Raw genomic sequence first — 13,485 nt, forward strand, 5'->3', positions numbered from 1 at the left:
CATTTATGGGGTCTTGATACACAATACGGCTGCACGTTTTAAGATTTCTTCATGCTGTAGACCAAGTGTACCCCAAAATGCCCACTGAATGTTTTAATGGTGCAGAATGGCCGTTAGTAGATTGAATAAATTTACCATTTCTAAGTGCCGACAGGTGAAATATGAACATTATTGAGCACAGTAAGTTCTTTTTATCTCTGACCTGTGCAGGCTAACGAGCACCCAAATCCTATGCCCATTAGGGTCAATGGGAAAACTTGTACTGACCATGTAGGAACAGGCTGACAAGGGGACAATTGAAAATCAATTTGTAGAAACTCCTCAGATAGTTACACCCGTTCTGATAAGTTGCATTTGCTTGACAATGCTGTGCTTTAATTTTTGTTTTCTCTAGATACTATGAGAATGATGTCAAAGAAGCCAGCAAGGTGAAAAAACAAATAACATTGCAGCAGCAAGTAGTGGGAAGTGTGAACCACCAAACCACAACTCAGGTCCTCTTTCCGCAATCCAGTTATCACCCATTAGCCCAGCATTCAACTGCCCTTTCCCAGTTCCAGTCTCCAGTGCAGGATTTGTGCTCTGCTTACCGGGACTCCTTGCAGGCCCCCAGGCGCAGCAGCTTACTCTCTGGGAGTGCTAGCACCTCACTGCATTCTTACTCTGCTCTGCAGGCCAGCCTTCAACCTTCTGTGCAGACTCTGCCCATCCAAGGACCTATCACCATGCAGGTAGCTATAGCAACAGAACCTAGACACTGCATCTCCATGGCCTATGGCAGCAGCTATTTCAGTGGACATCACACCTACACACCCAGGTGTTTTGACAGATGACTCTCTCTAGAAAAATGGTGATGTGAGTAAAGTCTGAATAAAGGGCCCCATGGGATGTGAGCCAATTGTGTATTTGCAGCGAAAAACACACAAAGGAGCAGAATCTTTACAACTGGTTGATTCCGAAGACGTTTGCTCTTGAGACCCTTTTTAATGTGGGTGCCATTCCTGCAAGGATTGGGGTGTTTTCTTTTAATGAGACTGAGAAAACCAGAAATGCAATAACATACATCACTTTAGGTTGTCACTTTGAAAAGCATCTTGTGTAAGAAGTTACACCCTCTGGGCTTACTAGCTTAGTCTTCCATACAGCAGGCTCTAACAAATCACAAATGCGAACACTTGTGATTTAAAGGGTTATTTCAAGCAGGAATGCCTGAGGGACTTCTGGTCAAATAACATTCTTGTTGGAGGAGATTGTTGAAAGTGGCATTTATCCAAAGCGCTCTCTGACGGCAGCTTATTCCACTGGAAACTACCACTAAAAATGATGATACAGAAACTTCTTGATGCTATCTGGATGAACAATCCCAGGCTGTGGAAAATCTCTCTGTAAATGTTGCTTTCCTTTTCCTTGACCTGGAGTGAAAGCAACCCAGACGACCATCAAATCCTCTTTGCCTTAAAAGTCCTCTTGGATTTGGGTGCTGTGCCACTGAACAAAACCTCTCTCTGCCTTCATGTAAAAAAACCTCAATCTTAAATCACCTTTAGGGTTTTTAAGATGCTGCTGCCTTATGTGACTGGATATAATTTGTTTAGTAAAAATGTTTACAAGCTACATCAGGGATCTAATATTACTTGAAGAAAACCCCTTGGAAGAAAATTATTATATATACACTGAAGGGGTTCACTGCCTTCAGTTATTTTTGAGGATTAATGTCTTGTGGTCAAAGTGAAGTTTAGGACTGAAGAACTTGTACTAATGAGGAGGAGGTGGAGAAGGGGAACCAGTTAATTCTACCATGGAAATTAGTAATGGTTATGCCTTTATTCTAAGACTGCAATGTTAGGCTGCACAGAACTTTGGTCTTTAAATTCCATCTTGGAGCATTATAGCAAAACTGGGTTAAGGGTACTAGTAATTTAACTGAAATGAGAATACCCGCTACCATGTATCCAAATGGGTTATGTTTTTAAAATCCATTTTGAGATGGAACTTCCTGTGTTTGGTCAAAAACTCTATGTAGGATTTGTGTACTAATGTAGATAGTTACAAGTAACATGGAGACTTTTACTTGGGTGTAGAACACTCACTTGCTATGCAACCACCATTCCATAGTTGCTGGAAGCCAGTATTATTGTTGTTGTTGTTTTTTTTTTTAAAGGTTCTCAGGACAGCAGTCTAGACAATGTGCAATATGCTTTTACTCTTTGTGGCAAATGCTGTGTTTTGTTTTTTTAAATATCACGTTAGGCAGTGCTGTTTAAGTTATATTTTTAGAGAATTTAGTTTTTAAGGGATGTGTTGGGGTGGCGGGAAAAATCTCTCTAATAACCTGTCTGCTAACATTTGTTTTAACGATGAGGATCTCCTTAAAAAAATATTGCATATTGTAATTTCGTGTCACACATTAAGATGACCATGTCCTTAGCAGAACAGGCTAGGAAAGTTTAAAATCTATTTCATTTTTTTTTAAACTACAAATCCTAACAAAACTGAAGAGGCAATGCCTTACAGAAATTAGTTTAGCAACTTAGAAAATTTAGTTCCCTTTTTTTATTCTGTTTGTGTATTTATATGGAACTTATTTCCACAAGGTTTTAGTGTATCTTTTAATGACTGTTATAGTCATTCAGCCATTCAGCAGATTGTAAAGAACCTCTTAAACATGTGGGGAATATTGTGGTACTAGGGCATTTCTGACTGTGGAATCCATGTTTTTTTTCCTTAAGTTCTGTAGAACAGGTCATGTGAAGCCTTGTGTTTGGCAGTCTGCAGTCACTCTTTAGTGACCATTTCCACTGCTAGCTTGATGAAGATTGTCCAATAAACAAAAGACCTGCATCTGACATACTTAATTGTTAATACTGTCTGTGTTCTCCCAGTATATTTCTCTGAAAAAGAGCCAGTGAACTTTTGCCCCCACCTTGCACAAAGTAATCCCCTGGTCAAGGGATTACTTTGTATAGAAGCTATAGTTGTCGACAGTGTTTCCTGGAACACAACAGAAAAGTACTCTTGACAAGTGTGATACACAGGATGAATTAACAAATGTTATTTCCATGGTTTAGGAAACCTATGCAGGAAGGCTTTGCAAAAAAGGAATTGTAAAGGATCAGGGAGGTGCTACTCACTGCTTGGGAAGTGAGGAACTATTCCATGTGTAAGATGTGGCAGCATACAAGGAAGCAAGAAGTGAATCAGGGAAGCAGTCTAAGGAGCAATTAGAAACGATGCTGCGGGACTGAGGGCATGTGATGAAATGACAGCTTATGATGTGATGTGATCAATATATTTCTTGGGCATCCTATCACACTGCTTATGTGATTTTAATTCTGAATCGGAGAGAATGCCTCTGCAATTTCTTACTTTCCTTCGTGGTCACTTTTCTCTATACATGTCCTTTCCCTGGGTTCTCTCAGTTCTGCTGTTTGTGTCCTGTGCATAGGATGAGCACCAAAACAAATCTCTGAAAGAAGCATATAGAGGTTTGTCGGAACAGATGAGCTAAAAAGCCCAACGTTGCTTCTTGTTTTGGGAGAACATATCTTCTGCAATGCCTCTGAATGCTGGCAGGAGTTCCACTTTAATTTCCTGGCTAGTGTACATTTAAGACGCACCTAATTTTATGTGTGAATTTCCTTTAGTCTTTAATGAAAATATGCCACCTCTGGGAGTAGCTAAAGTAGGAAAGCTCAGACAACTGTAATGTAACTGTAAACCTGATTCTATCATCATGGCACTTAAAGGGACTTACATAGGTGCACAAAAAGCTGGGTGAGTTTTTAAAGCTTAATGGATGCAATACCTCTTTCAAAGCCCACACTTGTGCCATTTACTGCAGTCAGTCACAGCCTATCCAAGCACTAAAATACTCACACAAGCGGATAAAGTCGTAACTTCCAAGCATATATCACATAAAAGGTAGCAACTAAACTTGCTGTAAATGCAAACTCAAAAGGGCTTTGGATATGAATAGAAAGAGATAACTTGGGTCACAAAACAAATAAAAATTTCACTGGTAAATTTTTAAAAGATAGAAGTGGATTGCAAAATTAGCTGAGAAAATGCAAAAGCTATTTTTTCTCAACACTTGAGTCTTGATATGGTGTATATGGAGGAAAGCGTTCCAGTGATTAGCAAGCATGGAAGACTACAATGAGTTCGCTAATCTAGATCTTTATGCTTTGGAGCTAATATAGAAAACTAAATAAGGAATGTCTATAATATCAAATGTTTTGAGATATAATGGCTTTGACTACTACCCAGAGCTTGATCTCTGTTCTAGCCACTGTCCAAAATACTTCAAATAAAATTATTGACAGTTAAAAGTTGGTTAGTACTCCTTGATCAAAGATAAATTAATGCTGAGGGTTTGATGAACATTACCAGCAGATATTAAGGGCTATTGCTTTATTGTGAGCTTGAACATGATGGCATTTTTGCTTAATAGGTAGTCTTTGGTCTGTGTTTTGTTTTTGTTTTTTAATTCTTATAAATGTCACAATCTGTTCCTCACTGCTTATTGACAGCACTGTGAAGGCAAAAGGAAATGAAGATATTTCATTCATTGTCAATCACCCTTTTAAACATAGTCAAGTCTTTAAACAACTTGTTGAAGTTGGAATATTTCAAATGTGGTCATTTTAAAACATCCTTTGAACATTTTCACTGCCCCTCACTCAGGGTAAGTAATTTTTATTTTTTTTTTGGACAGGTGAAAATCACTCTTGATCACCCTCCACGTACAAGGCAGTAGAATATAGTGTGCACAATCTTGCATGGCATCTTAAGACACAGCAGGAGACATAATCAAGAAACTACTTTTTCCCTGAATTAACTTCTGTCCCCCTCTAAGGAACATCTCCTTCTACTGCCTCCTTACCTGTCCATATATTCTTTTGAGGTTAGGTAGTAGCACTGAATTACTGTGAGTACTACTGCAGGTGTCAAATGTCTCCTTAATGTAAAAGAGTGTCCTGCTTTAAAAATCACTTCAATAAATCCTCAAAAATCTGCCTAATTTGCCTGGCAAATCAGACTGCCTTGCAGATTGGTCTGAGTGTCTGATCTTTTGTCAACAGGCGTAAGTTTTTTGCTCCCTGACCTTGGGCAGGACATGCACTTCCTTCAAAACCACAACTTTTGAAAATGTAGCTTTAATTCTGTGGGGGTTGAAATGCTCTGTGAGAGTTCCCAAGCAGCTCTGTCTTCATGAGACACATTGTAAAGCTAGCAAGGATCATTGTTTGGAATTATCTTGCTGGTGTTTAAACTTCCAAACCCCAGTCTCCCAACTCTTTTTCTGAAACATCAGTTCTTTGCATCTTTTTAAGGTCCTTTATATCCAGCTGTTGGGACTCGTTTCAAAGCAGGTCTCTCCCCTGCCCCTCCCCCCACCACCACCACCACACACACACCGGCATGGCAGGGTTCCATCATCAGAATTGTGACTACAACGACACCATTTGGTTCCATCTCCATTCTGAGACAGAGCTTTGTTTTTGAACCAGAGTGGGAGGCGGGTAACCATGTTGTAGTCAGGTCCCCAAGAAATCAAATTCAAACCTTACCACATTCCTAAATGGATCCCAAAAATCAATTCCTAAGACTAAACTTTAACTTGCTTTTGCTTGTACTATTCCTCAGCATAAGCAAATGTTCTGCTTTAAATGAAAATCAACTCTCCAAACACCTTCTAAATAGTGTTGAGTGGCCTGGGCAGGACAGGATTAATATAGATGTATCTGATCTTAAAATTTTTTGCCGGATAGCAATGTCGGTTAGAGAAGTGGAGGCTTTTTGTGATATTTTTATGCCAGCAAAAGCCCTACTGCGGATACATTTACACTGGAAAACAAGTGATTATTTGTTGTTGCATAGCTTAGTTTGTTCAGGGAACTGATATAAGCCATACTGGCAAAAGCACATCGAGCTGTGTCAATACTAGAAGGGTTTGCCAGAATAGCTATATTGGCAAACCTTCTTTAGTAGAGGCTACTGCCTAAACCCCTCCCCCAGCACCTTCCTCTGTATCTGTGACCCTACTTCCTCACCTCTGGATTATGGGACAAGCCTATTTCTGGGGCTTTGCAGCCTCTGGTGACCCTTCTACGTGGCCAGGAAAACGAAGAGCTGGAGTTAAAGGCTAATTTGTCAAGCGTGGAAGCAGTTAAGGAATACAACCTCTGCCACAGCCTGCTGTCATAAAAGCAGAAGGGACTGCAGGGAAGGGAGACCAGGAGTGGTGAGCTGGGCCTTTGGAACCACACATAGTTTGGAACTGCTTTAAGCCTCTGAGGACATGACTGGACAGTGAGCACTAGGCTCCTGCAGTATTAGCCGTTTCCACTTCCCACTTTTGTGCAATGTCAAATTGGCAGTAACCAAGGGGAAAATAGGAAGAGAAGAAGCTTATGTAAATACAGGACAAAACAAACCTCTGTGCTTAGTCGCATGACTAGATGCGATGGGGCTAACCATCTGGCTCCAGATGGAAATGTGAAAGCATCTGCACAAGAACTGAAAAAGTTCATTATCCATAATGCACATAGTCATTTCTTAGCAACAGAACCCCCCCACCCCCAAGCATGAGTGCCAAGTGACTAGCATAGCTGAGTGTGCATGCACCACCAGCATATTGCTTCCTACAACAGGCCAGGGGCAGCTTTGGAAAAACAGTTTCTTGTCCTTAGGGCTTTGCTGGACAATAGAACGTATTAATGGCCCAACCCTTCCAAGAATGAGTTGCTGTTGTCTGTTACAGTGTCCCCTAATTTTCGTTCTTGAGAGCTGTGGAATTTGTCTTGCACTGGAGTATAAAATGCTCAGTTCATTTCAGACTTAAATTTTCCCTCGTCGTAGTGACCCTGTGAGGTGCAAGAGTGTTAACCCCATCTTGCACATACGGAAACTAAGGTAAAGTGGTTACGTAACTTGCCCAAGGCCAAAGAGAGCTGGAACTGGAATGGAGTTTTGCTGGTGTATGCCTGTCCTGTGCTCAGACCACTAATGACAAAGTAGGTGCATTCTTCCTTTCTCTCTGCTGAAGCAGCTTATAGGTTCAAGCAATACAATACAACCTGTGTTCACAGCTACTATTGCCCTCACTTTACAGTGGTAAGTGTGGAAGTGGGGAGCCAGCTATATTGTTAACTGTCCTCCTATAAATGTGACCATAATCTGTCAGCTTTCTAGGAAGCGTATAGATCTAATGGCACTTTGGGGAATGAGTAGGGGATAGATAACTCCACTGTCCTAGCCAGCATACTCTTCTTTCAAGAATAACAAGTTGCAGTGTCCAAGGCCCTGAGGCCTTATTCTGCACAAAATACACTTTACCTGCAGTTGCCACACTGAGTCTTGGGCCATCACTTATGTCTTGGGTCTGACAGGCACAGTATAATTTAAATCCTATTTTAGATTCACAAACAAAAACTTAATAGTTTAGGTTTTTGACGAGAGCAACCTTAACATACATCTTGGCATTTCCTAGCTGGAGAATTCTTGACTTTGCAACCTTTTAATCCTTAACTTCGTATTTCCTGTTTTTGGGGGGGGGGGGGGGTTTGGTTTTTTTTTTACAGTTCATTCATGTGAGCAACCTTAACTAATGTTCACTGAAGTTTTTTGTTTGTGAATGTCCTTAGTTTTTAAATAGAAAATCTCTTATTTGAGTGCTATTTAAATAAAGCACTTATACAATGAAGACAACAAATGTGTATTATTGCCATTATCTTTGTGATGGTGCCATGCTGACCAGTATATTGAAAGTAATTAAACTGTACTAAACAAAACATGATTTTTTATGCAAATTCAGTTTTACTTCCACTTCTAAATGATATTTTAAAAAACCCTCAAAGTTAAATAGGGTTTCATATCTATAATGTCCTGCTCTTTTTAAAGATAACTAAGCAATTTCGATTGGTAAAAAGCCATAAACAACGTACATGAACAATATCCTCCTCAAACAGTCATAGTTTACTGATGACCACAGTTGATGGTGTTGCACCAGGCAGCAATATTCAATAGTATAGCTGCTCTTCATGTAACTTTTCATGAAACACTTTTTTGGGGGAAATACCAAACAATTACTCTTTGAAAAGAAACAATGTAACCTATCACAGTACAACCCCAAAAGAGTGGAGCAGAAGCTTATCCAATCCATCCGCTGTCGTCATCATAAGGTAGGTGCATAGCTGGTTGAAAGACCATACTCGTAGTCAGGGGCGGCTCTATAAATTACGGCACCCCAAGCAGGGCGGCGCACTGCGCCGCCCTTCCCCGGTCCCGCGGCCGGGGCAGAAGTGTCTGCGGCGGGTGCGCTGGTTCACGGCTCCGGTGGAGCATCCGCAGGCATGCCTGCGGGAGCTCCGTCCGAGCCGCGGGACCAGCGCACCCGCCACAGTCATGCCTGCGGGAGATCAAGCGGAACCGCGGGAAGAGGGGACCCTCCGCAGTCATGCCTGCGGCAGATCCGCTCATCCCGGGCTCCGGTGGACCTCCCGCAGGCATGACTGCGGAAGGTCCGCCAGAGCCAAATGCTGCCCTGCCCGGACAATGCCGCCCCACGCGCCTGCTTGGCACGCTGGGGTCTGGAGCCGGCCCTGCTCGCAGTAGTTATCAAGGGTTTCCTGTCAAACTGGAGGCGCTACTTAGTGGAGTCCTGGAGTGGTCAGTCTTGGGTCTGGTGCTATTCAATATTTTCATTAATGATTTGGATAATGGAGTGGAGAGTGTGCTTATAAAACTTACAGATGACACCAACCTGAAAGGGGTTGCAAGCACTTCAGAGGACAGGATTAGAATCCAAAAGGCCATTGACAAATTGAGGAATTGGTATGAATTCAACAAGATGAATTTAAATAAAGAAGTGCAAAATACTTAGGACGGAAAAATCAAATGTACAACTACAAAATGAGGGTGTACTGCTGAAAAAGATCTGGAGGTTACAGTGGATCACAATTGAATATATGTCAACAATGTGCTTCAGCGATGAAAAAAGGCTACTATCATAATCGTAATTACATATCGTAATAACAGGAGTGTCATATCTAAGACATATGAGGCAATTGTCCTGTCTAACTGGCAATGGTGAGGCCTACCTGGAATGCTGTGTCCAGTTCTGGGTGCCACACTTTAGGAAAGATGTGGACAAATTGGAGAGTCCAGAAGAGAGCAACAAAAATTATTAAAAATCTGACCTATGAGGAAAGGTTTAAAAAAAAAAATTGGGCACAATTTAGTCCTGAGAGAAGACTGAGGGGAGACCTGATAGTTTTCAAATATGTTAAGGGCTGTTATGAAGAGCATGGTGATAAATTGTTCTCCATGTCCACTGAAGGTAGGACAAGAAGTAATAGTCTTAATCTACAGCAAGGCAGATTTAGCTTAGATATTTAGAAAAGCTTTCTAACTAGAACAGTAGTTAAGCTCTGGAATAGGCTTCCAGGGAGGTTGTGGCATCCCCATGATTGGAAGTTTTTTAAAGACCAGTTAGACAAACACTTGTCAGTGATGGTCTAGTATGCAGTATAGTTGTAACCGTGTCGGTCCCAGGATGTTAGAGAGACGAAGTGAGTGAGGAAATATCTTCTATTGGACCAGCTTCTGTTAGTGAGAGAGACAAGCTTTTGAGCTACATGGAGCTCTCTTTCAGGTCTGAGAAAGGTACACCCAGAATCACAGCAAAATGCAAGATGGAACAGATTGTTTAGCATAAGTAGTTAGCACCTGTGGTTAACTGATCCTGCCACAGCTCAGGAGGCTGGACTTGATGATGACTTTTTGAGACCCCTTCCAGACCTACATTTTTATGATTACAGCTCCTCCTGTGACCCTTCTTCTTAATGTTATGGTAGTCTGAGGGGAAATTGGTTACCATAGGCAGCTGTTGCCAAGACAACCAGGTCAAGAGTGACTTTCTCTAAGTCCTTCAAATGACTTGGAGGGAGGGAGTGGCTGATTATCTCTGGTGTTGTAATGTTTCAGCTCAGGCAGCAGCAGCACATAGTCACAAATTTGTACTGTTTGAGGGGAGTGAGGAGGAGAAATTAGGCTTTTCCAATTTTTTGGTTTTCCCAACCTTCCTAATAACCCAGCAATGTACAAATTGGAGGTGGTTCTACACTGACAGGGTATACCAGACCTTCTGAGGCCCGCTGCTGTGGAGGCCTCATGGCCCTGCCATGACCAACCCCAAAAAAGGGCAGTGGAGAGGGTCCTCCAAGCTGCCTAGAGTGGCTGTGTCCCATACAGCCAATCGTGGCCCAGCAGCATAGTATAAGAAGACCAGCAGGGCTAGAGGGAATTTCAGACAGGGCTGCGCTGTCAGAAGCCAGGGGGAGTGAGAAGGAGCCTTGAGCTGGTTGCTGGGACGTGGAGTATGAATGGGCAGGCGCGGGTCCGTCCCACCCCCCTTTAGCCACTGGGGGAAGTGGCCTGGACACTGAGGCACCCCAGAGGGGGAACTGAACTACAGTGGCCCAGCTAGAGTGCTGTAGCCAGGAAGCCCAAGAGGGCAAAGACATTGTCTCCGGGGAGGGAGCCCTGGGGCACTGCTCTCCCAGAGCAGGGACAATCCGAGCGAGAGTGTGCAGGCACATGCACTTGGCCAAGGGGGCACTCCATGAGAGGTGAGTGTACCCTGTTACACACACACACACCATTAATTAATGGCTGAAATTTGTTTGAAAATTGGCATGTTTACAAAACAAAAGCATTCCAAAAAAGGTGGGACACTGAGGTACAGATCATGTAAAACAGAAAAAAAGATGCAATTGTAACACACTCACTACAGTGAGACCATAATTTGCCAAATGCCTATTATCTCAGATTTGAGAATGTTGGCTAGTTGACTTGGGTCATACTTAAGGACAGAGACTGAGACACCTGGCATATCGTGCTATATGCCTTCTTGCAAATTGCTACACTGTGCCTCAGTTTCCCTATCTGTAAACTGGAGATAATTACTCAAGTTCAAGAGGCATGTTGTGAAACGTAATGTTTGTGAAATGCATTGTGTTCCTGCTGATAAATGCACTTTAGTATATTTCTATTGGTCAGAATAAATTTTTATATAATTGTAACTTGTTCAAAGTTTTAATTTAGACGCTCAATATTTGGGCTTAGTTTACCTATCAGTGTTTCTAATTCCATTATTCAGAATGCTGGTAAAATCTGAATCCCCTGGCCACTGGCATGGAACAAGTATTCCTCTCCCACACCTCCCCACCAAGTTAGTGTTCAGAATGAAAGTGGATTTCCCATGGTGTAACATTTCTCAGAGGTAGTTTTCTCCCATACAGACTTTGATCAAGTGCCTGCAGGGATTTTCCCTATCCCTTCCATAATTGCATCACAGCATGTTAACATTCCTTCAATAGTAGGAGCCTTCACAAGGCTAATAAAACATCAAAATTAAAAATATAAAAGCATCTTTGAATGTAGAGGGTAGAACAGTGATTATCTTTCCATTCAGTTGGCTGCAGCCTGTCTAATGTGTAAAATAGAATTTCTAATTACTTTTGTTCTGTAAGTATATTTTCTTCCTGGTTTCATGATTCTAAATTAATCTGTTTTTAATAGTGGCATTTGCAGAATTTGTGGTTAGGGTGAGTGAAATTATAATTAGCTTGACATAACACTTTCTTGTTGCCAGTACTGGAATTTTGGCCAAATATTCCTGACCAGAGTTCAAATTCATCCAACTTAAGTTGGATGAAAAAATTAATTTCACTTGGGCATCTTTTCATCTGTTCTTTGGTATCAGGTGTATAACACCTTGGAAAATACAAACACTACCTAGTCAAACTATCTCCAAATTAAATAAGAGAAAAGCGAGAGCTAGGTACCCACCTTTACCCTCTCACATCAATTTTACCCTGATAAAACAGCATTGACATAAATGGACCTGATTTAGCCAGTGTGAGGGTAACATGGCCCTTGGATTCTAACTTTCCATGAAGGTCTGAATGCCTAATGTGGCTCTGAGCTCTCTCTATTTAACTCCCACCTCTCTATAACTGTATTTCTATGTGATCCATATCCAAGCCTCTAAGGTATGTTGTGTGACAAAATTTCATGTTTACATAATGTATTTCCTATATGCTCATGCACCATTCTTTTCCAGTAATAATGTGAGCTATTCTCACTCTTAAACAGCTTTAAAACTTGTTTTAGTGTGTGGATCATATGACCTTTAACTTTTGTTTCACTGTGCAAGTTAATACCTAGTTGATGTTGAAATGCCTAAAAACGGAAATCATTATTCATGGGCTAGAGAAGGACTTTCCACAGGGGTTTACAGCAGTGTTACAAGTTTTCATACAGCAATCTATTAAGTAACATTTAGTATAGCTGGCAGAGTGTCTGAGTGAATGCTCCAGGGGACCTGCACTAGAGGGCTGAGCCCCTCAGCCGTGGGAAATTGTGATTGTTTCCATGCCAGTGATTTACGTCCCCATTGTTGACAGTCATGCTCAGAAACTGACGAGCTGCTTTCAAAAAATCAGGTCTGCAGTCTGGAGGTGGAGGATAGTGAGGATATGGAGGAGCATTCTCGGTGAGGGGGGTAGGAAAAATCAATGCCCTGCCATCATTTAACAATGTGATTGAGGTTGAATTTCAACAGAAGCGTGTGGATCAGAAAATCTATTTGTTGTAAGCAGCAGAAGACAGTTCCAACCATGCACAGCTTTCAGATCTGACTCCAGTTTCACCAGTTAAAGTTCAGCATCTTTTCTAACAAGGTGTACTTTAGTCTTGGAAACAGAAGAGGTAATGCACATGAGCAAACCTGGACATAGGCCACATGTACATTTGTGGCTCTCCTGAAGACAGTGTTATGATAGAGGTGGGTGAAACCTTGTTGAAGCTGATGGAGGTGTTACACACTCTTCAGGACAAATGTAAGTAGTAGTTTAGCTTTTTGCAGTAAGAGAGCTGAAACAGAGCCACAGGTGAGTATGGCCAGAAGCTGAACTCTGTGGGTATAGGGGTTTCACTGAGGGCTGAATGCAGACTCAGGGGACTGGATATTATTGGGAGGTGTGTGTATCTGTGAGCAGAAATGGAGCCAGAAAGCCACGGAGATGGCAGCAGAAGCACTTGCGGTGCAACCCTGAGAGAAAGCCAAGAGAGGGCATTTTGGGCAGAGCAGTAGCTGAAACTGTGACTAAAGAACCTGCCTTGTCTTTAATTCCTACTTAGTTCTTGAAAAATGCCTGACCCAGCTGAGGCCTGGCCTGAGCAGAGTAATTAACACATGGAGGGAGGCCTCATTTCTTGAAGGCTAGAATAGGGAGATAAACAGATCATTAGGGTGAAGTAAATAGGCCAGTAAGCTAAAAAGGCAGAATGTCTGAGCTAGCTAAGAAAAAAGGGAGAACACCCAGGGAACCATTTAGTAACAATGGACAAGATCAGTTAGGAATGTAAAGAGTGGGTCACACATGGACAGAATGCAGCACAGGGATTGGTTCCTGAAAA

General features: G+C 41.9%; 1 protein-coding gene across 9 annotated transcripts in view; it reads left to right on the forward strand.

The window, feature by feature from the left end:
• Positions 1 to 4,687, forward strand: part of CCNJL (cyclin J like) — a 55,803-nt gene extending 51,116 nt beyond the window's left edge. For 8 of the 9 annotated variants that reach the window (XM_045028882.1, XM_045028887.1, XM_045028881.1 and 5 more), the window contains one exon: positions 395 to 4,681. In XM_045028882.1, coding sequence (XP_044884817.1) covers positions 395 to 833 — 439 coding nt within the window. In that variant the 3' untranslated portion in view covers positions 834 to 4,681. Of the gene's footprint in view, positions 1 to 394 lie in introns of all 9 variants that reach the window. The other variant, XM_045028888.1, reaches the window with a different exon arrangement.
• The last annotated feature ends 8,798 nt before the right edge of the window (positions 4,688 to 13,485 follow it).

The sequence above is a fragment of the Mauremys mutica genome, chromosome 8, assembly GCF_020497125.1.
Source record: "Mauremys mutica isolate MM-2020 ecotype Southern chromosome 8, ASM2049712v1, whole genome shotgun sequence".
Taxonomy (NCBI): Eukaryota; Metazoa; Chordata; order Testudines; family Geoemydidae; genus Mauremys; species Mauremys mutica.